Raw genomic sequence first — 27,813 nt, forward strand, 5'->3', positions numbered from 1 at the left:
GCAGTCTTAAGGATCAGTGGTAGCTGTTTTGCTCGAGTTCTCCCCCCCTCTTCCCCACTTATCGAGCAATTGAGCATTGCTCTGTCAGATGGAAAAGGTACCACATGTCAGCTAATGATTTGCTTAATAGTGCAGTTAAGCACTAGTGCAATCAATCTGGTGACAGAGTTAAAATTATCTCCTAATTACACTGAGAATCAAAGAAATCCTGGCTTATGGGGGGAGGAGGGAAGCAGGGAAAGAGATTACATTTAAATGCAATTCAGAGAAGGCTTGGAGCATAAAAGGCAGTTCGAGTCACCTTGTTAAGGTGAGCCTGACACTTATATGAGTTACCTCTAGCCAGATCAGAATGAGCATTTTTAAGCTTCTTGCTGGGCTGAAAATAGTGTGGGAAAGCCTATTGAAATCTGGTTTTGGCTATGCAGGCTCTTTTTTTTCCTGTTTATCTTCCTAACTTCCTTTTATACAAAGTCCCTGAGTACTTGTATTTCCCCAGAAATAAGCTGCTGTCTAAGCTAGCAAGTGTCAGAGGTGTTGATTCTTCTGTGCAATTCTTTTAAGTAGGGTGTACCTCGCTGTAGACCTCCCCATCCCCAGAAGGATCCAAAGTGGACCTCTACAGAACTGCAGGGGCTTGTTTGTGACTTGGTAGTGTTGAGGTGGCTGTGACAGAAATGTTCGCAGGCACTCCTGCAGCTAATGCCAGTGTCTTGGTATGCAGTAAGGGACGGTGATGCCAGTGGCGCCTGTAATGCAGATCACCGAAGTAGCAGCACCACAGTGTGAAGCTGAGCTGGCCTGGCATGCTTGTGGCTTTCAGCCAGCAGGGAGGAGGAGTGCTCTGACTTCCTGCTCTGACTTCTGGCGGGGGCATAGGGGTTAAACAGCATAGGAGCTACCTCTGTCCAGGGAGATGACGTACAGATCTGAGACTCTGGTAAGAAGGGTAGTTTGTACAGGGTGCTTTCCTAAAGATCTTGTGGCTTTAGTGAAACCAGGTATTTAATCTTCGTTAGGCAAGACTTTCTGCCTGGAAGATGCAGAATGCCAAAACAGGAGTTTCAAATTAGCGGAGTTAAGGATAATAAGTGTGTGTGGGAGAACTCTCCCAGAAGTCCCCTCAACTGCCACATGCTTTCCTACAAACTTGTCAATGGGTTTTCCCACTAGACCTCAAAATCAAAAGGGTGGGGGTTATTCAGTGGACTTGGAGATGATGCTTCTTACTTTTTCAGTGATACGGAGGATGGAGGTTTTGGCAAGCCTTTGGGTAACCCAAAGGGTCTTGGTGCTTTAATGCTCTAACTTTAAATCCATCTTCCCTTCCTAAGATAGGCAAGGAAGGAGGTCAGGAGAACAGCAGTTATTACTGATCAGACTTATTACTGGTAGCGTTGGTTGGTCAAACTTGCTTCTGTATTGTTAAGTATACTGTATGTATGAATAACAAATGGCACTTACCATGAGAAAATGTTTCACAACAGCCACACAAGTGTTTCCTGATCAATGACCACTAACAGACTAGACTCTAGCCTGTAAAACTGTTACTCTGTTGAATAAAACTTTTGTAGAAAACTTTTTAAATAAAACTCTGTTATAGTTATTAAAAAGTTGACATACTGTGGTGTTCTGAAGTACATGATGGTAGCAGCCCTCTGATGTACGCAGAGGACTTGAGACAACTTAAGATTGGCCATGGTCTCGTTTCAGAAAAGGCTGGAAGAGTTTTCCTGGTGTTTCCAATAAAGGTGAACTTCATAAATGCCTTCTTAGCTGTTGCATGCTGAGAACCTCTCAGTGCCACCAAAAAAATCTGGTGAACTTGAATTGTGTTGCTCTTGTCTGTAGGCATATTGGAATGCATCTTCCTTGTTTTCTAATGTGGAAAAGAAATTTGTCCTAAGAGGAGGATCCCATGCGTGACTGCAGGCTGCATTCAAACTCTTGCAACTGTAACTTGGTCTTAATGATTATCTTGGGGGGGGCGGGGAAATTATGTTCTTCGCTTACAGGAGCACAATTTAGAGATGAGACATTTGCCTCTAACTTCAAAACACTCAGGTGCATTGTGGCCTCTCTGAGAAAGGGCAAGGTAAAAGGATTTTTGTTTGTTCTACAACCTCCTGATTGATAATAGCACAAGGTTATTCCAAATGCTGCTACAGAAGTTGTGCTTGTCTGTGGACAAGCCATGTCGTCTTCTCATCCATGTGGGATGTACTCTTGAGTGGCTTTGCTGTGTTTTCCTGTTCCTGAAAAAAATAATACGGTTTGCAGTTGATGCAGTGTCCTGCTCTGCCGTGCAGCGTTGTAGCAAGGATGTGATCTGTGTTCCTTCTGTCTTGTTGCTCTATGAGCATCTTAGCTACTGCTGTTCAAGCCATGCTTTGTGTGTGTTGGGTTTCCATCATGACTGTTCTCCCTCAGAAATTAGTGGTCTTTCATGTTTAATCTGGACTTGATGTAAGTATTATTGGTGGTGTCTAAAAGAGTGGTCTGTTTTCCCACAGATCCCCCCCTCCCCACCCCCAGCTTTTTTATGGAATTATCTGGTATTCAGCTGGACAACCGCTTAAACTGCTTACAGCAAGCTATTTTAGTAATTCTTTTAATGCTTTCTCAACGGCTAATGTGTTCTCATTCTTGTGCTGAGAAAGCCACTTGGCTTGCTATCTGAATTGGTTTGAGTGCTGTCAGGAGACTTAATCTCTGCAGAGATAAACTGTTTGGTTGGGAGTGTCTGGGCCTTGTACCTGACCTCTTAACTAGTAACACCTTGCTGCATTTTGTCTTGTTTTAGTAATAAGCTGGGTCTATACTAAAACCCCATAAAAATAAAATACTGTGAAAAGAGGAATCTGCTTTCAGTGTCTCACGAGAATATTTCTGGGCATGCAAGCCTTTAGTAGATACAGTTGGAAATAACCATGACTAGCAGCTGCGACAGCTAATTGTGGTTGGCTTACAAGTTGTTTTGATCTAGTTCATCCATCAGTGAAGTAGCATAAGCAGGCAGGGATGAAAGAAACTGATTATAACTGAGTCCGAACCCTGAATCACTCCTTTATGGCTGGATATTAAGTTTGTTGATACATGTCCTGGAGATGATTGCAAACTGTGCCTTGGTGCAGGTGCAGGACTGCGGAACTGTGAACCCAGCAGACTTCACAAGCTTTGAAAACAAGGTAGAGTCCTACCAGTGTGTCAGCTGTGTAAACTTGCACTCTTCATTGTTAAGTTCAATCCATACAGCCAAAAGAAGACTACAGCAAGACTTGGAGGGGAACTCTGACCTCTTTTAAGATGGTGCCATCCTAAAGCGGGAAAGTGGCCTTAGTGTGTAGGACTTCAGCCTTTCTCATTAAGGAATGACCCAAACTGACTGACTGGTCCTGGTGAAGGTCTTGATAGATCTTCTGGTGTGTTGAGCCTGTTCTCACTTGTGCATGCAAAGTCCCTGTAATGCAGATAGCATGACCAAATAAAAGTGTTAACTTGTCTCCAGTGTTGTGGCTTCTGTAACAGCTTGCTTGCATGACCGGGTGGTTGTAACGGGAAGGTTTGGGGCTCTTTGATTGCTGTCTGACACCAAGGCAGGGGATGAAGTTGGTGGAAGGAGATGTACATACCTGGGAAACTGAGTGGGGTTTTACCCAACTTGCCTTAGCACAGGCTGCAGATGTGTGTGAGGCGGTACAGTTTAGTGGTGGCAGACAGGGGCTCTCTGGCTTCTTGAGAATATCCCCGTAGAGGAGGAGAAACCTGGTATTCAAGACTGAAAGAACTTTAATAATTAGCACTGGATCAAAGGAAAAGTCCCGGTTCCCAGCTCTATTTACTGCAGTGAAAAAGCATTGAAAAGGTTCTTGGAAAGTGTGGAGAGTTCCTATTGAACTCCTTTGTTATATCGAATATCCTATAGGAGAGAGATCCCATTCTGCATGAGTTGACCCAGGCTCCTTGCTTAGATGGAATGTATATGTTTTGGAGTCCTTAACTTGATGCCTGTCTCTTTGTTTTTCCATGGAGACTTTTTTGCTCTGTTTCATATGTATATTTGATTTTCCTGAGAAGAATGATTTAATTTTTCATTAACTAGCTGAGAGTGTCAATGAAAACACAAACTGTAAAGGTGTCTCTGACAGCTTTTATAATTCAGAGCCAAATTGTAAATTGCTGCCTTGTAGGCCACTGAACACGCATCACAATATCTTTAGTCCATTTTAAATGATTTGGAAAAGCTTTAAGGAAGTATCCTAGCCAAAGTCCTCCCATTACTTTCCATTTCAAATCTTCCTCTCCCAGGATAATCTCTTTTCCCCAGGGTTGTTGATTCTTAAATTGTCTTAATACTAGAAGAATGGTCATTTTTCTAGCGATTTGTTTCCAAGACTTTTCAGTCTTTTAATATTAATTAATTCTCTGTGTTTATGTTGGACAGAAGTATGAACAGCAAACCGTTTGTAGCTTGTGTATCTTTGTGTGGTTTACAGTTTATAATTGGGCAAGTAGTTTCAACTGGCTTTTCAGGACTGGCTGCTGGAGACTGATTTGTTTTCTGTTGGGTCTTCCTTGTGTTTTATTCTTCCAATGAAGCCACAGAATTTCTACAGGAGAAATTTTTAGATAGTTAAAGGTATAAACACAGTAGATGTTCTGGATTTGCAAAACAAGAAAAATACTCGAATTGAAACAATGAAAAAAAATTTCAATTAAACAGAGAACCAAACTAGAACTAAATATCTGGGGAACACCTTTCATAATGCTCCCCTATAATCCTAGTTTATCACGGATGCTGGCAGTGGATAGTTTGATAACCATTGAAAGCACGTAGTAGAGGTTTTGGTCTGGTTTTCTTTAAGTTCTTTAACTAGTAATTTAACTTGGATGCATTGACTTATTATATAATCTAAAGGCGTGTTTGTGCATAGTCCACGTGTTGATAAACCCTATTTCAGCTAGTTTCCCTAAAATAGAGGAGGGAGGTTCAGGAAGTGACGGGATTAATTAGTGCTGAGGATGGCCTGGCTACAGGCTCTGCAGTGACACCTGATGGGGAGAAGCAGCCCTTCGTGAGGGCCTTCAGCCTGAAGGGGTGATGGACTTGACTGACCTTGCTCCAAGGATGGCACTGGCTGTCAGATGAAATGATCAACTTCAGGTGTTAGCTTTCCTGAAGCTTTGTTTAGCTGTTAGTGCCTCTGTCATGCTTTCATGCATTTAAGAATAATCACGGTATTCAGTGACTTTGTGGCACAGTAATTCCATGCAGGAGATGCTGAAATTAGTAGCTTTGAGCTAGTGAGTGCTGCTAGGAGATGCTGTTACAGCCCTTCCCTTTATCAATGGTCAGTTAAACAAAAACCTTTGTTCTGTGTCTGTCCTCCTTATCTTTCCAGAGACGGCTGATGATGAAGTGGTCACTGTGGGCACTGGAGTTCGTCAGACCCAATTGCTGCCAGGGTTGGGAACAGGGGTTTGTGGGGAGCAGTCCCACAGATTAGTCCTGTTGCTCTGGAGGATGCAGAGTGTCTGTTCTGTGCACTCCCTAGCCAGAGTGGAACTATAGTACAACAGTGTTGAGGAGCTTGGGAAGTACTGCCCAGTTGGTGTTTCCGAAACCATATGCAGAATGCTACAGGGTACCATATGGCTGTTCCTTGTGTTGTACGGAAGGGATCAACCCTAGTTTCCTAATTTGTCCTCTTGCAGAGAGGCCAGGTGAGAAGAGCTGCGGAAAGCTGAACTGGGAAACCTTCAAGACTGCATTTAACATGCTATTTAAACATAGGGTTCAAAATAAGCGTGTTGGTGTTCTTACTGCACTTCATTAGTATGTCAGTGAAGGTGTGCCTCTGCAGAGTGCTGCCTTTCACTTGCATTTAACTTCTGTTGAGTTGCCTTCTCTAGGCATATACCTGTGGCATGCAGTAGGTGAGCAGTGCAGCATTTCATCTTTCAGGGCGGAGGTGGGAGGCCACCCTGTAAAGTTGTCAGGTACAAGGTACAGCGTTACCTTAAAGGATATTAAACATTAACATATTAGGGATATTAACTTTGCACGTAAGCTTCCTTGAACTGTGGTCTGGTAGCACAATGAGATTACGTTCTTTAATGGCTTTAAAATATTTATATATTTTTGTTGGCATTTTTTTCATTTTCTTCTGTTGCTCTCATATGATGTTAACTTGCCAGGGAACGTAAGTGATTTAGAAGCCAGAGTTGTGCAGTAACAATCCTTATGGCAAATAATGTATCTAGGGGAAAAATGTCAGGCATCCACCCTTAACCAAAGGGACGATTTTTCCAGGGCTTGATGATGTCTGTGAGACTAGTGAAAGGATTGATTTTTTTTTTTATTATTATTTTTTTTTAAACACTGCACTAATCGCACCTGGTAGTGAACTGAGGCAAACAATGTAGAAAGTGAAGATGTGTGCCAAGTTGAGCATCCTGCACTTCAGTATTTCTTGTAGAAGAAACCTGGCCAATTCTTAAATCTTGAACAGTGTGCCTTGTAAAGGATTCAATCCTGAAGCTAATTCAGTCTCCACGTTTGCCTTGTAAGGCTCGTAATCTGAGAAAAAGAGCTACTTTCTGTCTTCAGTGCATGGACTGACTTGAAGTGACTTTGTGGGTACGGAAGAACTACCTCTTACTGTCTGAGGCATGCCTCCATGGAGTACTTAACATTTCTGTTCCATGAGGTCCCTTTTTGGACCAAATCCAAGTAAGGTTAGCTAGAGAGATGAATTTTTTTTTTTCTATGTTCTTCTCTGTGGGCAAATGAGCAGGGAATTTATGGTGTAGGACTCCCCCAGCACTGGGATGTACTGGGCTGCCATGGCTTGCAGAATGTTGTACCTCTATTTGAATGTGCAGCTTCTTTGAAGCTGTATGTATTCTGGCATCGACTCTGAAGTCTGCAAGAGCCTGCTGTTTCTTTTCAAGAGCTGAAAGCAAGGTTCCTTCGTTTCTGAGTTTATTTCCCTGGAAAACCAGTGCAAGTTGGCTGTTCCCCAGCATGCATGGAGGCAGAAGGAATTTCCATGCACCTGTGGAAATCTCACTTCATAACTGTGCTTATTGTTCATTCTTGATGTTTTAAATGCTAGGCATGCGTCAGTAAGCTGCCATTTCCTCATGAGGAAGTTATTTATGCAGTATGGCAGCAAGGTGGGAGAAGAGGACTAAGAGCTCTTCTTTTAAACTGGCTGTAACAGAGACAAAAGTAATTGCCTAATGGGGCTGATAAGTGCTAGAGGAAGAAAGAAAAATAACAAGACAACAGTAAGCTGCTGTGGGCAAATTGCTGAGGGGAGTCCCTCTGTTTCCTTCTTTCTGGTTATACAGTTTTCAGCTGTGGGTGGCAGAGGGAGACAGAAATCATGAACTCTGAAATCTGTGGGATCAGAACGCACTAAATTCTTGAAACTGCTTTTTAAACCAGGGTTGATGGCCACTTAAATTTGAGAAGAGAGGTATCATCCTTTTCATACAGGAAGATTCAGTAATGAATCTGGAAATTAAGGAAGGGAATTCAGGTTTGCCTTGTCTTTGTGTTCAGGTTTCAAAGCTAACACAGGATTAAATGTATCGTGGTCTTCTGCTTGGTTTTGGTGTTGCAAGCTTTCAGAATGGAGGGCAATTAAAATTCTCAGCCTTATTCAAGTAACTGTAAGGGCTGTATTAAAGAAATTTAATTCAAACAATCCTACTCAAGCAAAGCAAGACTATTTTCATAGTGAAACTGATCTGGCTTCACAAACTGCAAGGGAGATGGATGTTCCAGCCCTGGTTTGCATTGCTTGCTAGAGGTAGGAAGGACTGCGTGAAGTTTGGATGAAAGAGGGAGTGTGATGGTCTGGTGTACTGTGTCTATAATCTATTTAAAGTAAAGTAGAAATACTGTAATTCTCTAAGTTGTTTACATGTGCAATAAAATTAAGAATGTAGACTGAGGAAGCGTTTGGGGTTTTGGTGGGTTTGTTGGGGGAAGAACGATGTGGATGATGGCAAGGGAAGCACATGTTTTAGAAGCGGTAGAGACTGCTTGACCAATGGGCTTAACATGTCTGTTATCTTTTTTCTTTCATTACTACTTCTTCCCTCTTGTGCACCAAGAGGCTCTAATAAAGCCATCAAAAGCGTGATATACCTGTTACAAGACTCATTGTTGCAGCATCTCCACAGCAGCAGTAATGCCTGGGAGAAAGGTGCAATGAAGAATGAAGATCACTTGCTTCATCCTTTTTTTCCTCCCCACTCCCCTACCCCCACCTCCTTCTGTAAAGAGTGAATCTCCTTCCTCCTACCCACCCCCCCCCCCCCCTCTTCCTGGACTCTGTGTATTACCTGTTTCTTTTTACGCAGATGGGCAAAGGAAGCAGGGTGAGAAGGGAATATTTATAGCTCACCTCCTGTTTATGTTCCTTTCCTAGCAGATGTGATGAAGCTCTGTACTGGTGCTGGAAGAAGAGAAAATTCAGACAGGAATGAAAAGTGTGGCAAATGAAGACCATTTGCTAACGTGTAGGTCGTACAAAGTGCTTCCAAATGCAGAGATTAACACTTCCCACATTGTATTGACATTGCCTTTTTTGTGTCCATCTTCTAAGCCTGATTTTAAAACAAAAAAGCTAAACAAAATCAAAGAGGAACAGCACTGCACTTCAGCCAGGTTCTCATTTGCTTGACCTTCATCTGCAGAAACATTGCCCTGTGGAGGGAGTGGGTGTGAAATGTTCTTTTTGGGGAAAAAAATCTGACCTCTTGAGTGGGATGTGAGCAAGGTCATACTGGCAAAGAGAAAGAAATGAGTTCAAGCCAGTGGGATTTAATCATGCAAGTGCTTGGGTTCTGGGAGACAAGCTGTATGGTTTAAAAAGGCAGCAGTTTGAAGTTGCTGGAAACTGGGTAGAAAATAGTGTTCAGGGCTGTGGGATTCTTCTGCTATGGTGCCTGTAGGGCTGTTGCAGGAAAACAGCTCCTAGGTCTAAGGGCCTTCCCCGCCACATTCTCCTCTCTGGCCAAATGTTTGGGGTTTTGCATGTCAGCTTGCTGTGAGAGAGCTGCGGGTGTGGTGTGAGTGCTACCCTTGCAAGAGCAAGTTCTGTTTTATTGTGTACCAGGCTCTCAGACAGAAGCAAGGTGGGTGCCTTGAAGGAGATACATCACTTAGAATTTACTATGCAGATGTATCTGGAGACCATAGCAAAATGTTGGAGGACGTCTTCCATATAGGGTTACTGATTTGTTGAAGAAATCCCTGGTAAAGCTGGGTTCAGTTTCAGAGGAAGATTGAGATTTACTTTCTTTTTTTCCTAAACGGAGATCCTGGAAGTGGGCCAAGGCATCCAGATGCCTCAAAAGAATGGAGGTGGTGAAGAAGGGGGTGAGAGATGCAGGCAGAGATCTCTCATGCCAGACTGGCCCATTTTTATCTCTTCAAAGGTTTCTGAGGAAGCCAGGGAAGATGCTGAAGAAGGCATCTGAAATTAGCAGAGCTGTGCCCGGGTGCTGGCAGCAGCAGGACCTCTCTTTGATGGTACTGTGGGCATGAGGCCTGCTGTCAGGTCTTCTCCCTGCCCCCTTGCTGTCCTCAGGCCCACATGAAGGACTGCTGCAGGCGTCCTTCATGTCAGAGGGCTGAAAAGGTCCTGCCTGTGCTCAGAGCCCTACATTCCTTCATCTTTGAAGGACTTCATTTGCAAACTTTGCTTTAGTAGTTGCTGTGTTGGGTGCCCGGGCGCTGAGGGGGGTCTCTGAGGAGAGGCTGGGGCTGCCTCAGGCTGGTTCCAGCTGGTTCTGGTGGCCCTTGGTGAGGCGCAGCCCAGCCCCTCGGCCTTGCTGTTGGTGCCTTGGGGAATCTGAGGTCAGAAAGGGGAAAAATGCTGGAAAGAGGAGAGGCATGAGGAAAAAAGTGTGAGGAACAGCTCTGCAAGCGCTGAGGTGGGAGGAGGGAGCGGAAGTTCTAGGGCAGACTCCATCCTGGTGTCCTCCATGGGCTACTGTGGATCTTTCCAGAAGGAATGTCCATTCCCCCCCACCCCTCATGGTGGGGGAAGGAGAGTTGGATCCTGGAAAAAGGGGTGGAGTGAGGAGAAGGTGTGTTAATTTCTGTTTATTATCTGCTTTAATTGGTGTTAAACTGTGGTTCCCCTAGTTGAGTCTGCCATGTCAGTGATGATTGAGTGATCTCCCTGCCTTTATCCTGACCCATGAGCTGTTTCATCTTGCCTTCTCCTGTGCTGTTGAGGAGTGAGAGAGCAGCTGGCTGGGCAGCTGGCCACAGTTACATGTACTTACATCCAGTAGGAGCATATGTAGTGGTGCAAAAATATTAGCTGCTTTGATGAGCTAATCCACATCATGGAGCTTGAACAGCAGATTTCTGGTCCGAACGCTGTTTTACTCTGCATCTTCGCTGCTTTGCAAACATGGCTGATAAGAGGAGGAAGCAAAATCGGAGGACAAAACAGGACCCAATGACTTAAGATGAAAGTACTGTTCTGGAGAGATCAGTGTCACAGACTGAGTACAGGAGTAGAAGTAGCTGGAGCCCTGAAGTGAGGGAAAGATCAATAAATGGAGCTCTTCAGCACTTTTCGGGTGGGTGGTTTGGGTTGCTGTGATTGCTTGAGGAAGCTTGCAGCAATTTTTGTCACAGAGATGCTGTCCAGGAGGTTTTAGGACAAGCACTGTTACAGCCAGGAAGGACATCCAGTTTTTCATGCTGTGAAAGTCAGGGTAGGGAGGAAAGTAGCTGTTGCTTGTTGGAAAAGGTGAGCTGCTTCACTACTGACTTAAGGCAGCCTTATCTAAAGGAGGCTTTTCATAAATGCTGAAATGGATGTTACAGCTGGCACTTGCAAATGTGTCTCTTCTAGATTTCACTCATGGAAAGAAATTTTTACATGGAGAGTGCTCTGGTTTTCACAAAATCTCTGCAGCTTTTGCTGCACTAGTACTCCAGCTAATGAGTTAGCAGCATGTTTTAGACGTGTTCTAGGTTAAGATACTAATCTTTTTCCATGCTTGGAGTGTTGGTTTCTTTCTGGACAACTTTTCTGATTTTCATTAGAGTCTGGAGTCCTGGTACCCCTAAGTTGTTACCATTCTATCATCAATGATAATATAAAATGGCAAACGAGTTCTGGCAGATTGTTCCATCTTTTCCTATCAGAGAGCACTTGCTGGTAGCTAAAAGACTGTTTTGGGGTTGGGTTTTTTTTTGAGAAGGCCTTTGATTAACTTTGTCACCCATCTGGAATTGAAATAGCTATGTTAGGACCTATAGAGATGCTGTTAATTTTTACCTTTGGATTGTCCGATGTAGACCTGGACAAGGCTTTTTGAAGTGTTACTCTTAGACAAAAGAATTTCCCTTCCCCACCCCCACCCCCCACCCCCCTTCCTTTTTTGGCCTTGTTCCCATAATAATTCTGGGAGCAAAGCTGCATACCCCTGAGCCTCTTAACGTTGAAACAAAGGATTTAATGACTCTGAAAAGTGAATTCCTGCATATGTTCTCTTGAGACCCAGAAAGTTATTCTGGTGCTTAAAGCTTCTAATTTCAGTGGTCTAGTTTTGGTGCTTCTCACGCTCCAAATGTCCCTTATTGTGTTGGACAAGTCTGTCTCAACCTGGGTGTAATTATTGCACATTTCATTGCTGAAGTAGTGAGCTGTCATCCATTTGTTTGTCGGCAGGCAAACAATTTGAGATCTGGTCAGCAAAGCTTGGAACAAGTTTCTCTTCTCTGACCCACACTGCTTCAGTCCTGAGCTTCAGCCTTCTGGAACATTTCTGCATAAAGCTGTTGAATTGCAGGCATCAGATAAAGGGTTCAGATAATTCTCTCATCTCAATTTTAAAATAACAGCTTCCCTTAAAGAAGAAAAAAATGTTTCATGATTCCTTAAGCTCTTGCTAACCTTGGATGGCAGAAGATGATATTTAGGTCTCTGCTGACTTTGAGTTCATTTGTTCATTTTTTTTCTTTTCCTAACCAACAGAGACAATTTTCTTAGATAAGAGAATTCTGACAGAGCATGTATCGCAAGGCACAGTTCGAACTGCAGGAATGACAGATATGTGTAGTTTAACCAGTGTCTCTTCCTGTAAAATGTAATGTCAGCATAGTGCTGTGGGGTTGATGAAACGGTTGGTTCAGATCTCAATCGCAGTAAAAGAATTATCGAAGAGGTAAAACCTAGGGACACCTCGGCTTTTTGATGAGTCACCTAACACCCTATTCTTTAACTTTTTTTCTTGCCTTTTCCCCTATTCTTGCCTCTATTGTGTGAGGGTGGGAGACTTCTGGAGCTAGCTTCTACCTGTTAAATAGTCATGGCCTTAAGGTGATGTCTTTGCCGTTGCAAGCCGGTAATATCTTTTGGTTATATAGCTATTTTGCAGGGGGGTAAATGCTGGGTTTAGTGGGGTTTAGGATTTGCTGAAAACTGCTACTGAATTTTTGGGCTGCCTTGGCACATCTGAGAGGAAGGGAGACTCTTGATGTGCAGTGCTTCAAAAACAGATGATTAGTGCCACGTAAGAGGGAAGAGTAAAGCAGTGAACAGCACTTATCTAAAGCGCCAGCTCTGCCATGGGATCGGGTAGAACAAGCATATAAACAGTGCTCTGTGGTAGTACTGTCTGGCAGGATGTTTTGTGTCTATCTGTATAAATTCTGCCCACTTACTATTGTATCTGATCTGATAGTATTTTTGGAAGGGTTAAAAATTGAAGTTGCTACTTTCAACTACAATAAGTTTAAACTTCCTATAGAGGCTTCCCCTCCTCGGGTAGAATTTGGTTCTGAACAGTGACTTACATGTGGTGCAGGTTCTGCTCACTGAAGCTCCTGACTTTTTTCATAATACAATTATGATCTCAAGACAGCAGATCTTGATTTGTCCAGGATGTGAAGCTGTATTTGTGTGTGGGGTGGTTTTGAGTTTTAAACCTCTTCAGGTGGAGTGGGTTCCTGGTTGCTAAGCAGTGGCACACAGGGGTGTTTGTCAGTCCAGATGACTTAATATTTTTCAAATGTAAAAACGTAAATTTGCCTTTTGGTTCCCAACACATATTAGGGGGCATGTGTGTGCAACATTGTTTTTGCCAAAACATACAGCTTCCCACTTAACTTCAGTTACAGCTGCTTAACGCCCAGTTCTCTTTTCCTGTTAGTTGCCTGTTTGACTTGACTGTGGGAAGCTGAAAATGCAGTTGCAAGGAGGAAAACTGCAAATGACTTGACTGATTTTCATTGTCAAGACTGAGAAGGCGTGCAAATACAGCACAAAGGAGAGTGAATTTCCAGAACTGCAAATTCATTGACCACCTGGTCCATAGGTCCTGCTTTCAAGACAGACTACTGCAGTTGTAACTATCCTAGACTTGCATAGCAGGCTTTGGAAGAAAAGTTAAGTAGCAGATAAAGCTATTTTAAGAAGATTATTGAAAGCAACCTCACAAAATACAGATGTCTGGACAATTTGGCAATGAAACAACAGCCTGGGTTTTGTTAGCAAACTTACATTGAAATTTGCTTTAAAAACAAGCCCTACCTGTGAGATAATTTATAGAAATTCAAGTTTGGCAGCTGTATTTTAGAAATCAACAAAAGACAAAAATCTCAGACCACAGGAATGCCCATATTGGACTGCAACTGTTGAAGAATCTGAGAGCTAGTCACTGAAGTTTATAGCACCATTGACAGATGAGACCTGGTGTTGCACTGTATTATTTTTTAAAATTGGGCGCTTTTATGCTGGAATTGTAATTTCACTGTTGGGGGAGGATTAGTATATGACTAGTATAACTTAGTCGTAGAAGGCAGACTTTAAATCAGTCTGATTTTAGATTTTCATGAACAAATTAGTCCCTTGCCAAAACTGTAGAACATAAAAACCATTCATGTGCACTTTTTTATTGGGCTTTTATTTATAGCTCAGTATAACAATTTTTGTTTTTATCTTGAACAATTTGTTCTTCTGTGAACAGGCATGTTTACTACTTGTAGCTTAGAGTTTCGATGCCTTCTGTAAGGGTGAGAAGGAAATATATGTCAGCACAGAAAACAACCGAAGAGAACCTCTTAATCCGCAACTGCCTAACCCTCCCCCATTATTATGCTAAAACTTTTTTTTCACCTTTGAAGACTGATGCTTTCGTGTTACTTCGACTTTCCATGTCTGCATAGTAGTCTAATTTCTTAGAACTGATTAACTCAGTGTGGCTTTAACCAATACTTTTTACATTAATGGGGAAAAAAAAGCTCGCAGCTGTGCTGTTACACGTTCTGACTTAAAACTCTGTGCTTTGGCCGTGAGGTGTGTAGAGGTGAACTTGGCTGAGGGGGGAAGCCCTACTGAGTGACAGATGGTAGGAGAAGGGGCTGTTCTTGACAGGCGCTCCTGGTTTGCTGTCACCCCTGCGGCGGATGGGAGGAAATGCCTGGCCACAAGCGTCGGGGTAGGTGATGGCAGGAAGGGGGGTCAGGAGGTGGCATTGGGGTGTGATTCTGCCAGACAAGCGTTACTGAACATTTGTCCTTTTTGCTGTTCTTGTATTTTCTAGGTGCATCAGAGGCTTTCTCCTTGGCAGAGTGTGAGAGTGGTCTATTGCAGTACAGTAGTGCCCTCTGATGGTGAGTATTGACACAGAGAAACTTGTGGTTCGCTTTTCACTTGCTAACTTACATCGTGTTCCCTGACCCTTTTTCTGGCTGAGGCTTTTTTGGCTAGGAGGTAATCTCATTTTGAACTAATTAAGTGATAGAGAACAAAGTCGGTCAAGAAGAATTATGGAAATGGTCAATTTGTCTAATAACTGTCCTTACAAAACTGGGCAAGCATTATAAAGGAAGATGTAATTGTGTGCAACTGTCCAATTTTTTTGCCAGACTTTTTCTGGATGCAGCAGTGAGGTCTGTGTGGTGCTTACTGTTCAGGGAGCTGTATGCCCTGTTAACTGCACTTTTGTTATGAAAATACCAGCTACTTGCTCAAGTGGCTGCAAGCACTGTTGCTGCAACAAATAAGTTGTGAAGCCAAGGCAGTTTTGTTCCTTTGTTTAAATTTTGGGGCAGCCCAGACATTAAACTTTTTTGTTAAGGCTGTCATAACACAAAGCAAAAGAATGCACTGGTGGAACTTCTAACTGCAAAGAGGAAGCAAGCAGCTTTGAGATCCCTGCCTGCTTAACATCTGCATGCTGTGCGCAAAGACTAGAGCACTTACGCTGACTGACAAAAGTGGTTAGTAGATCCTGTCCCCAGTAGGGCTTGTTAATAAAGCCTGAAAGCTAATAAAGTAAATGCTTATGGCACGGTTGCTTTCTCTGCCAGGATACTGAGTGTGCAAACACAAAGAGAACATGACTGCTGTGGAGAACTCAAAATAAAGCCTGAAGCTTAAATAGGTAGAAGTGTCGAGGACATCGTAAGGTTGAGAGGATAACTTAAGTGTGTAGCTACTTGCCTGATTTTGTTTTACTTCTCCTGATATTGTGCTTGAATGTTTCTCTTATTTCTTGCAATAACTTCACCTTTACCAGAAGTAAATGTTGGACACAGAATTCTTTGGCCACACCCTTTTTAAAAAATTGTACTTTGTTTAGGCCTAAGGTATTGCTTAAGTTATTCCTATGCAAGAACAGAGATGTACTGAAATGCTCATAATCTGTTACTGATGCACATACGGTTGAGTCAAAACTTTGTGGTGTTTGGGTGGAATTCATACCTTAAAGCAACCTCACACTTAATTACAGTATGTAAAGCTTTTAAATCCTCTCTGGTCTTATTTAGCGGTATCCCTGGGCAGGTTGTAGATGTCTGTAAAATTAAATGAAATACACTTGTATCAGTAACTTTCTTTTACTTGTCTCATGTGTTTAAGTACTGGCTTGAAATTAGGGAAGATTAGCTGAAATGTTAGCTCTATAATTGGTGAAATGTCAGAATGCTTTGTCCACTTAGTAACTTGTAGTTGCCCTCATGTAGGCAATCCACAGGGCTGCCAGAGCAGATGAAAGCGAAGCAGACAGCCATATCGCAGTGTCTTGTTAGTAGGTTTTATTGGAGCTGTCTGTTGCTGTCTGTTAGGTTTGTATTATTGACACGTTCTTCGGATTTTTTTCTTTTTGTTACTTGCCTCTGAGTTCTTCCCTCGCCAGTGCAATAAAAAATCTGACCAGAAGTTACTTGTGTGGGAGGTGATGAGAGGATCAAACTGGAATTATGGTCTTTCCTGCTGATGAATTAGGCAAGAAAATTACTTTTATAAGCTTTTTATAAAGAAAACATAAATTAGCTGTAATTCTAGACTTACTGAGTCAGTCTTCTGAAGGGAAATAACTTGGTCTTTAACACTTAACCTAAGCTGGAAATCCTTGAGAAAGGTTTTGTGTGTGCTACTGCTGCTGCTGACTCTTGGTGCAGTCCAAGCTATTGCGTTTATCACTGTGGTCTCAGTCTGGTCTGCGGAGGGTTAAAATATGGCAGTGCTGGTAGGCACTTAACTTAAAAGCTGGCAGTCATGGAGCTTCAGCTCCCAGTGTTGTACCAGTGGGGATACATGGAGAAGTGTTGGTGCAGACATATTATCTCTTCTGCTCTGCAATAAACTGGCTCACTGCCTGTATGCTTAAGGTAGTATTTTAAAGAAAGACTGTTTTTCATGTCTTGTGGTTATGTAAGCAGTACATAAGTTAATGCTGTATTATGCTGCTCACAGAACCAACAAAGTAAATACTTAAGTGGCTATTTTAAGCTTCTAAATGTGTTGATTGTTCCTTCTGAGTCTGCTACCGTAAGTGTAGCTAATGCTTATCTATTTCTTACCAGTCTCTTGCTCAGATACTTGAGTGAAAAAATGCAAAAATCTGATAGTTGGTGTCATAACACTTGCTGATAAGGAGCTTGAAATTCTGTCTAAATGAATTGGCAGTTTGCGTTATTTTTTTCAATAAACTGTTGTCTCAGTTTTAAGCTTTGAAACACTAAAGCTACTAAAATCCTGTCAGGTGTTTGAGTCCTGAGAATAGGCATTTATAGGCTTCCGAATACTGGAGCCTGTTAAGATGCTTTAGTCATTTTAGATGTCCATACTTGGTCACTTTCACCTAGTCTTCAAGGTGACCCGAGGACCTCTTTGTCAGCACTGGATAGTAATCTCCTGGAGGACGGGGAAAGCCTTTGTATGCATGATTCAATTAATGAAGGCATGTGACAATAAACTCAAAAGCTTGATAGAACTCTTCTGGCTTGGTAAAACTGTACTTGGTGCATCCTTTCTCAACATACATGAGCCTCCCTTTTCGGAAAGGCATGCTGCCCCAAGACTTGTCCTAATATGTAAATGAACCTATGATAAACAAGTTCATCATCTGGCAGCAAATCACTGAAAAGGGAGATATAAAGGCCACTGGTGGCAAAACTTCCTGAACGGTGGCATGCTTAGAAATAGTTCCCTTTGGTAGTTCAAATGTCATTATTTGCTTCTATTTCTACTTGCTTTGACCAACCAGGTTCGATGCTAGCTGCTTAAATTGACTTAGCATGTCAACACATGAGTTAAACTTATTTGAGTAGATGGTGTGGTTCGTGTAGTTGGCCAAAGCTACAACAGGTGGCAATACTAAACCAGATGCAGTGTGGGTGGGTGTGACTGCACAGTGCTTAAGACATGGCAAATGCTCTGTGCAATAAAGATGACCTTACATTCTTACATAAGACAAATAAGTAGCGATCCAAAGTGAATCATTTCTAGGTGTGCTGCTATGTCTTGGCAGCTGCTACACTTGGGGGAAATTTTGACTGTTTGTAACTCAGTAGAGGGCATACAAACTTTTAACTTCTCTTTTCTATGTATTGATATCCCAGAGCACACAGAGTGGGCTGTCTTTCTGGCAGTAAAATAACTGGCTTAGAGTTCCTATAGGTCACTACCATAAAATTTTAGAAAGGGGCACTGAAACCTTTCAGAATGCTCTTGTAAAAGCTCCTGGCAGAAAAGGAAGATGTTGTTTTATCTACCCCACTAAGTAATGTATGTCTTCTGAAGTACAAAGTGTATTGATCCCATGGATTTTAGATGAAATGACCTTGAAGCTTAAACTCGGAGTGCTATTCCTACAACCTCATACTCCTGACTATTGTCTTAAATATTTGTTGCCTTGCGGCAAAGAAGGAGGGCAGAACTAAACAAGAATAAAAAGGTTTGAAGTAGGTCCTTCCTTGATGTTTGCTAATATACACAGTTTGCCTTTGTCTTCTGGGCTGTAAATCCTGATAAATTGCATGCTGTTTTGTCTGCCATAGTTCAAAATACTTTGATTCTCAAGAACAAACCAAATCATTATGTGCTACCAAGTTGTGGCTTTTAGATATCATGTTGCCTTTGGTGTAAACATGATTGTGTTTAGAGTAAGTATCTTTTACTTTTCCACAAAACACAAAGTTTTAAGACATGCTGCCAAGTTAATGGTACTGAAAACCTCTGACATGCCTTGGTTTTCCTTTGATAGGCATTATCTCTTGATAAAAGATGAACCACAAATTTAGTCTGTCTTGCGTTCAGCTCATAACTCTGTCTTTCTCTGTGGGATAAATACAGAACTAATGTGAGAAGGTCTGCTGATTTTTCATGGTAAACTTACATTTTTGTCTTCTTTGTAGAAGTGACAGTGGTTTACCAAAACGGGTTACCTGTAATTTCTGTGAATCTTCCATCCCGGCGTGAACGCTGCCAGTTCACGCTCAAACCTATCTCAGACTCTGTTGGTGTGTTCTTACAACAGCTGCAAGCAGAAGACAGAGGAATTGATCGGGTTGCCATCTACTCAGCAGGTACTGTTGTTTATAAGCTAATTGATTTACTTACTTGCCACCTATTTTTGTCTGGCCTTTTGCTTTTTAAGTAAAAGTTTGCTATGGTGTGAGTTATTTGACGCTCCTGAAAAAGTATAAGGTAGAAATGCCACTCCTAGTGGAGGAATGCTGTTAGCTCTCCCTGTGTAATCAGGTCTGTAAAGGAAATCCGACTGTAGAGTGAAGGAGGAGAAAAACATTCCTAATGATTAGTTTACAGACATCAGTCCTAATGGAGGAGTTTGCACTGAGTTTCCTACTATTTAGCTATACAACCTGTGTTAGATGTTCTAATCTGTTTGTAAGGAAGTAGGTAAGAGGTGGTACAAGGGAAATCGTACCTTGTGTAGCTATGAAGGCTCAATCATGTTTCACTTAGCCTTATTGTACTGTTTTGTTCAATTGCTGTGTCTGATAGCCACCAAAGCTCTGAAACATTGTTACGGTGTCTTTATGACAGTGCCATCAAAGCAGGTATTTCCTTAAAGGTCTTGGTCTGGGAGGAAGGTGTTGCTAGGTTAGTGGTGTCAAAACTGTCCAATACCAGAGACTGAAATAATTTCTAATGCCAGTGGGGAAAGATGAAGGTCACTTAAGTGGATTGTATTGCAAAACATTAAAATATTCACAGTGTGTGGGATGAAGGGAACTGCTTTTTATAAGATGGCTCGAAATACCAAAGATGTAGAAAAGCAGCTGCATATGTAGCTGAGCTAGTATTTGCCAGGTAAGGTCTCCCAGTATATATAAGTATCTTGATAAAGAGTATCGTCTGTGGGAAGACATAGAAATCCAGTAACTGGACTTGGGATGGCATTGCAACTTAGCCACAGCATATTTCGGTACAGTTTGGTTTCTACTCTTTAGTAACTCATCTGTTTGCCTTACAGATGGCACACGTGTTGCCTCTTCTACAGGCATAGATTTGCTTCTGCTGGATGACTTCAAACTGATCATTAATGATGTCACATACCACGTCAGGCCACCAAAGAGAGGTAAACCAGCTTGGTTCTGGTAAACATCAGAAATAAAACTTAGTGTTCATTTCCCTGTTTAATTGCAGTGTGCTTTATTAACTTGTTCAAGAACACAAAGTGTTATTTCTAAAGGAAACCTTGCAGATTCTATTCCTGCCCTTGTAGTCTAATTTAGTGATACCAAGTAATGGGAGTAGTCAGTAATGAAAAGCAAATATTCATTCTGCTCAAAGCCATACCCCTTGTAAGAGGAATAAGTGCAGAAATGTAATTTCTTTTAATTTCAATTTTTTTCTGATATTTTTTCTGATTACTGAAAAGTAATTAAATTTAACTCATTCTGAAGGATTACAGTACAAAGTGGGAATTGGATTGAAACTTAGGTTATCTGATTTATAAGAATAAATTGTGCCCTGACCTGACAGTTAATGTTGTTTCCTATTAAGCGTGGTACTTTGAATACTGCAAATAAACCTGGAAACCTTGTTAACTAACAGACAATGAAATAAATGAGACCGTGCTATTACAAGGTTACATTGATTAGAATCAAATAAGAAGGGATTGATTCAAAACCTATGTTGAATCAATAACAAAATCCTTCTAAATTATGGGCTTCGGACACATGTGTAATTTTGAAGATGTGAAAACTTGCAAGAAGCTTTTGAGATTATCCAGAGTTAGTGGCAAAAGCAGGAACTTGGTATTTTCATCTGTCCTCTACTCTCTCTCCTAGGCAACTTTATAGGCTTCATAAAGCACCAGGTTCTTGCATGCCTATACTTACCTCTGAGGATTTAAACAAAAGGACCAGTTTTGGAAATGTTGGTCTGCTTGTTGGCTTGGCTCACAGGTAGTGGGGGATTTCTGTCTACCTTATTTTTCTGTTAGTGCAGGCAATAATGTGAAGCTTGCAAGCAGTTATGTTTCTAAAAAAAGTTTTTAGCCCTGTAGACATGCAACCAGATTAGGAAGGATTTGTAACTTTACTTTGCATGTCCACTTGAAGTTAGATGGTGGAAATACCTTCCCCTATTTATCTGAGTGTTTTCCCTAGTGTTTGGGCCTTCCTCCTTTCAAGCAGTAGATGGTGAACAAAATCATTCATAAGGCAAAAGCTGTGAGGGAACTGATAATGTTCCTTTTACCATCCTGACCATCCTGAATAAAGCAACATGTTAAAGCAAGTTATCTATCAAAAATCGGGAGACTGACCATATCTTCTGGGTCTGAGACTACCCTGGCTGGCTGATTGCTAGGAAGATCTGCTGATATATGCCATCTTCCTCTGTAGATGTAGTTAGCTTTCAAGGACCTTTTTGCAAGGAAAATAATAATGTGTTCTAGAGTTTTATTATTCACAGTATAAAAATACCAAGTTAAAAAAAAAAAAGTTTGACTTGGGGAACTTTGTGCAGCCACTTGTCCTTACTATGTGGGAGTGCAGCATTGGGTGAGGTGCTGTTTCTCCCCTAAGTGTGAGTTAGACTGATCTCCACTAGAGATGTTTTTTTTTTTTTTCCACGGTCTTGTTAAAAGCACCTTAACAGAAAACTCTCCATTGAGTCTGGGTATCTAAATGACTGAATATTACACACACAAAAAAGTTACTCTCTGCTCTGTCACCCCACTGCTCAGTGTCCTGAATGTTTCTTCGCACGCTTACAGGACTTCTTAAACCAGAGAAGTAGAGTGAGGATTTTAACAAGGTAACTCTTCTGTTAGCCCCTGAGAGCAGGTGATGATTCAAGCCAAGCTGGGCTAGTCTGTAATTTTTAATACAACTAAATGAGAATGCAGACATGGTGTCTATTTCTGCACTAGAGAAATTGCTGTCCCGAGGTAAGGCCATTCATATGTCCCACCTACCGAATGTTTGAGAGAGCAAAGGCTGTGTCAGTGAGTGGGTATGTTTTTTGGTTAGCTTGCTTGTATGATATACTTCTTGTGTGCTGGTAAGTGAGCTCTGGGATCTCCTAGGTTACATGAAATTGCAGACTCTGATTCTTTTTCCAAGGAGATTTCTATAGTTAGTTTGTAGTAAAATGAATATGCCCATAAATAGGCCCTGAGATTAGTTCTGTTAAACCTTTCAGTTATTGTTTTTCCATTTTTACAAAATCACTAGTATTTTGGAATGGAAATGCCAGGATGCTGTAATCTTAAATACTAAGTACTTCTTGATGGTCACTTCGGGAGGAACACATGGGGTTTTTTTCTTCATAGGGAAACAGGAGCCTGTTAGCTGGGAGGGGGATTTGGTGTGTCTTGGCGCAGACAACTGAGTGTCTTTCCCTTGAGCTGCTAGTGCTAAAACTTGAGCTGTCCATAGCTGTTTATGTGTTGGTAAAATCGTATTTTGAGAAAAGAACCTAAGGCACAAGCCCAAGGATGCTACAAAAATTAATTTATTAAAAATTATTTCTGTATTTGGTTGATGTAGGGTTCTTAAGCTTTGTATGGAAAAACACAAGTTTCAAAATTAAGTGTGTAGTACAATACCACTAGTCACAACTGTCTTACAAATTGATTTCCTTTAGGAATCCTTGTTGTGTTGAAATGTGGGGATGAAGGCAGTTTCAGTTAGCAACCCAGTTACTATCTCGTCTTAAATACTGTGAGTGAGAATTTCATCGCCCTGTAGATGGCACAGCAGGGTGTTACCCAGAGAGTGTTGGGAAACATTTCCTGGCATTGGTACTCAAAATAACGATCATAAGACTGCATATTTCTGGGGCCACTAATCCAAGGTGTTTGGTTGCCATCATCAGTAACTATGGCTGCTGACAGTCTGTAATCTAAATTTTGACTGTTTCTTGACAGCTGGTGTGATGGATCATACTACGTAGTTCATTTGTCTTAAGTCTTGTATATAAAAATGGATCACAAGTAGCTGTTGATAACTAGCAAGCGTAATAGTATGTATCTCTTTTTCTTATTCTTACCAAATTTTAGAAATTTCCAATAATAAAGCCTGATTTTCTTTTGAAGAAATTACACTTTCTTAGTGTGCTGTAGCTCTTCCAAAGGCTTCTTGGTTGAAAAGATAGCTTCATACTCTTCCTGTAGAGATTAATAGCAGTTTCTCAAGAGTATGTAAGAAGTTCTGTGGGTACACACATATAAATCAGTCTCTTTCTTTCCTAGAGCTCTTAAGCCATGAAAATGCAACAACGCTGAATGATGTCAAGACATTGGTTCAGCAGTTGTATACTGCCTTGTGCATCGAGGAGCACCAGCTGAACAAAGAGAAGGAGCTGATAGGGAGACTAGAGGAATTGAAGGAGCAACTAGCACCACTAGAAAAAGTAAGAAGTTTCTCACTGTATTCTACTTACCCGCCAAATGCAGCCTTAATTTATTTCAAGGTTTTAATTAGGCCCCTGGCATGCTTCAAATAGCATCATCTGCTTCAGTGATCTTAAAACTAACTGTATACCAAATCATGTCTGTTTCTGGTTTCGGTGGAAGTGTTTTGTTTCCTTGCTTTATGTAACTGGAAATTATTTTGGTAGTAAATAAAGACTGGGGATAATGCAACAGAAAATCTCTAAACATAGAGAAATAAATACTTTTGCAAGGCATTCGGAGCATGCTCAGTGCAAAATATGGATGATAGCAAGATAGTGATGGAAAGGAAGTCTAGATTTGTCTGCATAATCTAGACTAAAATCATATGTTTCAAACCACTTAACATGAATATAAATACAAGATGCTTTTTTTACATGATCTCTTAATTTTACATTATCTCAATTATTTTTGAGAGTACAAGGTGTATGCTTTTGTCTTGTGCAGGTAAGGATGGAGCTCAGCAGGAAAGCAGAGAAGAGAACAACCTTGGTGTTGTGGGGAGGCCTGGCTTATATGGCCACTCAGTTTGGGATTCTGGCCCGCCTCACCTGGTGGGAGTATTCTTGGGACATTATGGAACCAGTCACCTATTTCATCACCTATGGTAGTGCCATGGCAATGTATGCTTATTTCGTAATGACTCGCCAGGTAGGACTTGTTGTACTGACACTTCAGTAGAAGACTTTTTTTGAGCTCTGCTCCCTAGGAAAATAGCAAAATTTTGCCCATTAGAGGTAGCTTTGCCCCTTATCCTGTCAGAACCTGGGTGCCACTTGATTTGATTCGCGCTCTCCAGAATGGTGGTGTATGATTGTGGGGTTTTCTGGTCGTGGTCATTGGTGATTTCCTGGTTGTCTTACTGTAAATGCTTACACATGTTCAGTGATTGACTGCTTTAGTTGTACAGGTTCATCTACTGACAGATAATGGTTTTTGCATGCCCACACATGCAGCCTCATGCCCACTGACTTGCACCAGAGGCATCCAAGTGCTGTGATTTGTGTTTGCCCCAATAAACTATGGGTTGTGAGGTACCTTCTGAATTTCAAGGAATCCCACCTCTGACATGAGATGTTGGTCTTTTTAAAGAGACAAAATTTCAGGGATCTTGCTGGAAATGCTTTTGTTCAAGTGTTTCATGGATCTGGTTTCCCATCCAGATAAAGGATCCTTCTCTGGAGCCTGGTAGTTGTGACGGACTGTGTGGATTTTCTAGTACATGGTTTGTCTCATCACTCCCATTTAAACTTCATAATCCCATCTAAATAATGAGGCGGTGCCTCAGAAAGTCTCTGCTGTCACAAGACCATCAGAACAGATGCTGCTGCAGGTGTTCTAGCATGGTGTCCCAGGGGTCTGTCAGCTGCACATTTCAGGGGCTGAGGACATGCGTGCCCCTGTCAGGGGGCTGCTAAGTGCAGTTGGAACTTCTGCCGTGTTTGGAATCAGATCTGGTGTTTTAATTGCCATCTGTATTAATTAGTATTTTTTCAGCCAGATCTTAGTAGCTTGGTGTTTCAAGGATGATGTGATACTGAATGCAGCTTTTCTCCACCTGATAGTGCTGGCCATTGGGTGTACACCAGACACAGAGGCTGTGGGCTGTTCCAGTGCAAGGGAGAGTTAACTTGCGCAGGCAGACCTGTGCTTTGGAGAGGCTATGTGGGATTTGTTCTGAACAGATCTGCTGCTCCAAGTCACCTGCATGCTCTAAAAAGCTGTGGCTTTTTGCGGTAGAGTATCCCTGGCAAAAGCTGTGGTATTGGGTTCTTATTCTCCCTTGCATAACTTCGTTGAGAGATGAACTCATGAGCAACTATAGTTGCTTTAATTAACCATTGCACATTTATGATCTTAAGAAAAAGTATGGGCCATCTTACAAAGGCTTTCTTATGGTATAGCTTTTTTTCCCTTTCTCCCCATAAACTTGTCACTTGATTGAGTGAGGGCTTAATTGCTGGCTGGGGTCAGCCCACCACACTACGTGAGCTTAGACAGTGCTGTCTGGTTTTGTGCTTTCACTGACAGAAATTAGTCATTCTCCCAAAACACACCTGATATATACTGTGCTAACTGTATCCTGTGTTGCATCCTGTTGTGGCTTTATTCCTATCTTCTCTCCTTTTTTGTTTTTAGGAATATGTTTATCCAGATGCCAGAGACAGACAGTACTTGTTATTTTTCCATAAAGGAGCCAAAAAGACGCGATTTGATCTAGAGAAATACAATCAACTCAAGGATGCAATTGCTCAGGTAACAAGATTTTTTTCCAGATGACAAAGAAGCTACTGTTTGCTAGTTCTTAGCTGCTATTAATAGATGCATTTCAAATAAGTTTGGATATATCTTAAGTTTCCAGTGCATTTTCTTGTCATAGCCCCGGTGCAGTCACTGATTTGGTGTTGATCTGCCCAGGAACAGAACTACTGGATGTGTAAATCAACATGAAATGGTTGCTTATATCTGTTGGTAAGGGGTCTTTTGAAGCTGCTGGCAAATCTTGAGATGCTTCAGGCACTTCATGCCTTAGAGGAGGCTAATTCAACATTTTCTTTCTTCTCAACTCCTACACACCAGATGGATTTAGTGAGGAATGAAGACTTGCATCCATTCAGTTAATGTCTTCATGACATAAAACTTCAGTGCACTGGATTGCAGTCATGGAAAAGAATGTTCAAAATACTTAGCTGTATTGTTAGAGGCAATGGGGACAGATTTCTCATATTCTGGGGGTAGGCACTTTTGGCAGACTGTCCATGTTGTGGGATCTGCTTAACAAAGGAGTCGAGTGGAGGTCTTTCATGATGTTTCGGAGAGCCTTTCTGCAGAAGGATGGCATGAGCAGAAAAAGCAGAGATACCATGTTCTTTTTTACAGCTCTGTATCATTCTCTGTTTATTCTCAGGCTCTGGAAATGACAGAGTAGGATATCCAAGGCACGTTGGAGAAGGAGCTGTGCAAGGAGTAGAGGGAGGTTGGAGCTAGGCTCTCTTTGTTTCATGAGAAAACCCAGAAAGACCTCTGGGTTTTCTCATGCTGTATTGAATACAAATACCCTTGGCTAGCCGTATTTTCCTGGAGCTTTTCTTTTAGAATCAACCATTTCCATTAATCTAGTTTGTTTCTGTTTGAGTTTGGGGGTTTGTTTGTTTGTTTTACAATAAAAAAGGTTCCAGTGAGTTTCTGGGGGGTGAAATCTTTCCTGCCATGTTTCTTTTAACTGGCTGCATGTAGAGAAGTTTAGAGAAGTATAGAGCAAATGTCTTTAGGTGCTGAGAATGGCTTTCCCAAATACAAGCCTGTGACTTTGTTTTACTTTTTGTAAACTTCCCTTCTGGACAGAAAAACAAGGAAATACAGAAGAGTTTTGTATTCTGTAAAGGGGAGTGGTATTGCAGAAGGTGTATTGGGAGCTTGTTCTTTATAATGTGTCTTTTACTTTTAGGCAGAATTGGACCTTAAGAGGCTTCGAGACCCACTGCAGGTTCACCTGCCCATCCAGCAAATTGATGAAAAGGACTGATCAGCAACGAAGCTCTGAACCCCGGCAAAAAACCTGTTCATAGCTCTTGCCTTTTTAATTAAAGCATTGCAGGTGGAAGCTGGGAGGTTGTGTTGGGGTGGAGGGTTTTTACCTTTAATCAAGACAAAGGACTGTAGGGGGGAATCTCTTAAACCTGAAGATGGGACATTGTGGAATGTTAGTTCTGAAAAGGGCTTGGCAAATAGTCACATTTAAAAACTGTCTGAATGGCAATTGTGTACAAATACAGGATTGGGGAGGGGGGGGTGTCATGAAAAGAGTGTAATGTTGGGGTGTACGGATGTCTTCTTCCAGCTTTGCAGGGTCTGCCTCTTGATAAAGACACCAGCAGCCTGCTTAGCTTTTTTAATTTTCCTTTACCTGATTCAGATCTCTCTTTCTCTCTCTCTCTCTCTCTCTCAAAAAAACACAAACAAACAAAAAAAAAACAAACCCCAAAAAAAACAAAAACAAAGAATCCAAGCCACCTGGAGCTATGGCTGGTGATCAGAACTTGCACTCCACGCCATTAACACGCACACTTCTGATCAGACCTGGTCTCTTTTATAAAGTTACTACAAGACTGCTTTCTACTGGAAAACCATGAGCTTCCCCTCCCAGCCCACCCCATGTGCTCCACTGACTTCTTCCTTTGCTTATTTGTAGCACAGATTGGTTGTAGCCAAGTGAGAGAAGGAATGAGTTTTCTTCTGGACATTTGATAATTGACATTTTTGGATTATTCCATAATAACTATATAAACTTTGTGTTCCAATGCCCTTCAGTTCCTTCTAGAAATCAATGGCAGCGTTGCATGAGAGGTGTTTTGGGTTTTTTTTATATTCAGTCTTAAGGGACAGAGATTCCCTTCTTCTACCCCAATCTGATAGCCACCTGGACTATGAAATTATGAAGGATTAAAGGATTGTGAAACTGTTGCGTTGTCATGAGTCCTGCTTCTAAATGGAACAGTTTTGGAACATGGAATAGTGAAAATTTATATTTGAGTACTTATGTAAATGGGATAAAAGGCCTTATATATGTTCAAACCATTTTCCTTGCCCAGAGGCTTTTTTCAAAGCCTG

General features: G+C 41.6%; 1 protein-coding gene across 3 annotated transcripts in view; it reads left to right on the forward strand.

The window, feature by feature from the left end:
* The window catches only part of MCU (mitochondrial calcium uniporter), a 91,377-nt gene extending 64,234 nt beyond the window's left edge, over positions 1–27,143 (forward strand). Inside the window, exons 1-8 of one of the 3 annotated variants that reach the window (XM_055801835.1) lie at positions 13,316–14,484; positions 14,590–14,659; positions 18,689–18,859; positions 19,771–19,875; positions 23,002–23,162; positions 23,650–23,853; positions 25,342–25,458; positions 26,655–27,143. In XM_055801835.1, coding sequence (XP_055657810.1) covers positions 14,392–14,484; positions 14,590–14,659; positions 18,689–18,859; positions 19,771–19,875; positions 23,002–23,162; positions 23,650–23,853; positions 25,342–25,458; positions 26,655–26,771 — 1,038 coding nt within the window. In that variant the 5' untranslated portion in view covers positions 13,316–14,391 and the 3' untranslated portion in view covers positions 26,772–27,143. Of the gene's footprint in view, positions 1–13,315; positions 14,485–14,589; positions 14,660–18,688; positions 18,860–19,770; positions 19,876–23,001; positions 23,163–23,649; positions 23,854–25,341; positions 25,459–26,650 lie in introns of those variants that run through there. The other 2 variants (XM_055801908.1, XM_055801763.1) reach the window with 2 other exon arrangements.
* The last annotated feature ends 670 nt before the right edge of the window (positions 27,144–27,813 follow it).

This window comes from Falco peregrinus, chromosome 1 (genome assembly GCF_023634155.1).
Source record: "Falco peregrinus isolate bFalPer1 chromosome 1, bFalPer1.pri, whole genome shotgun sequence".
Classification (NCBI taxonomy): domain Eukaryota; kingdom Metazoa; phylum Chordata; class Aves; order Falconiformes; family Falconidae; genus Falco; species Falco peregrinus.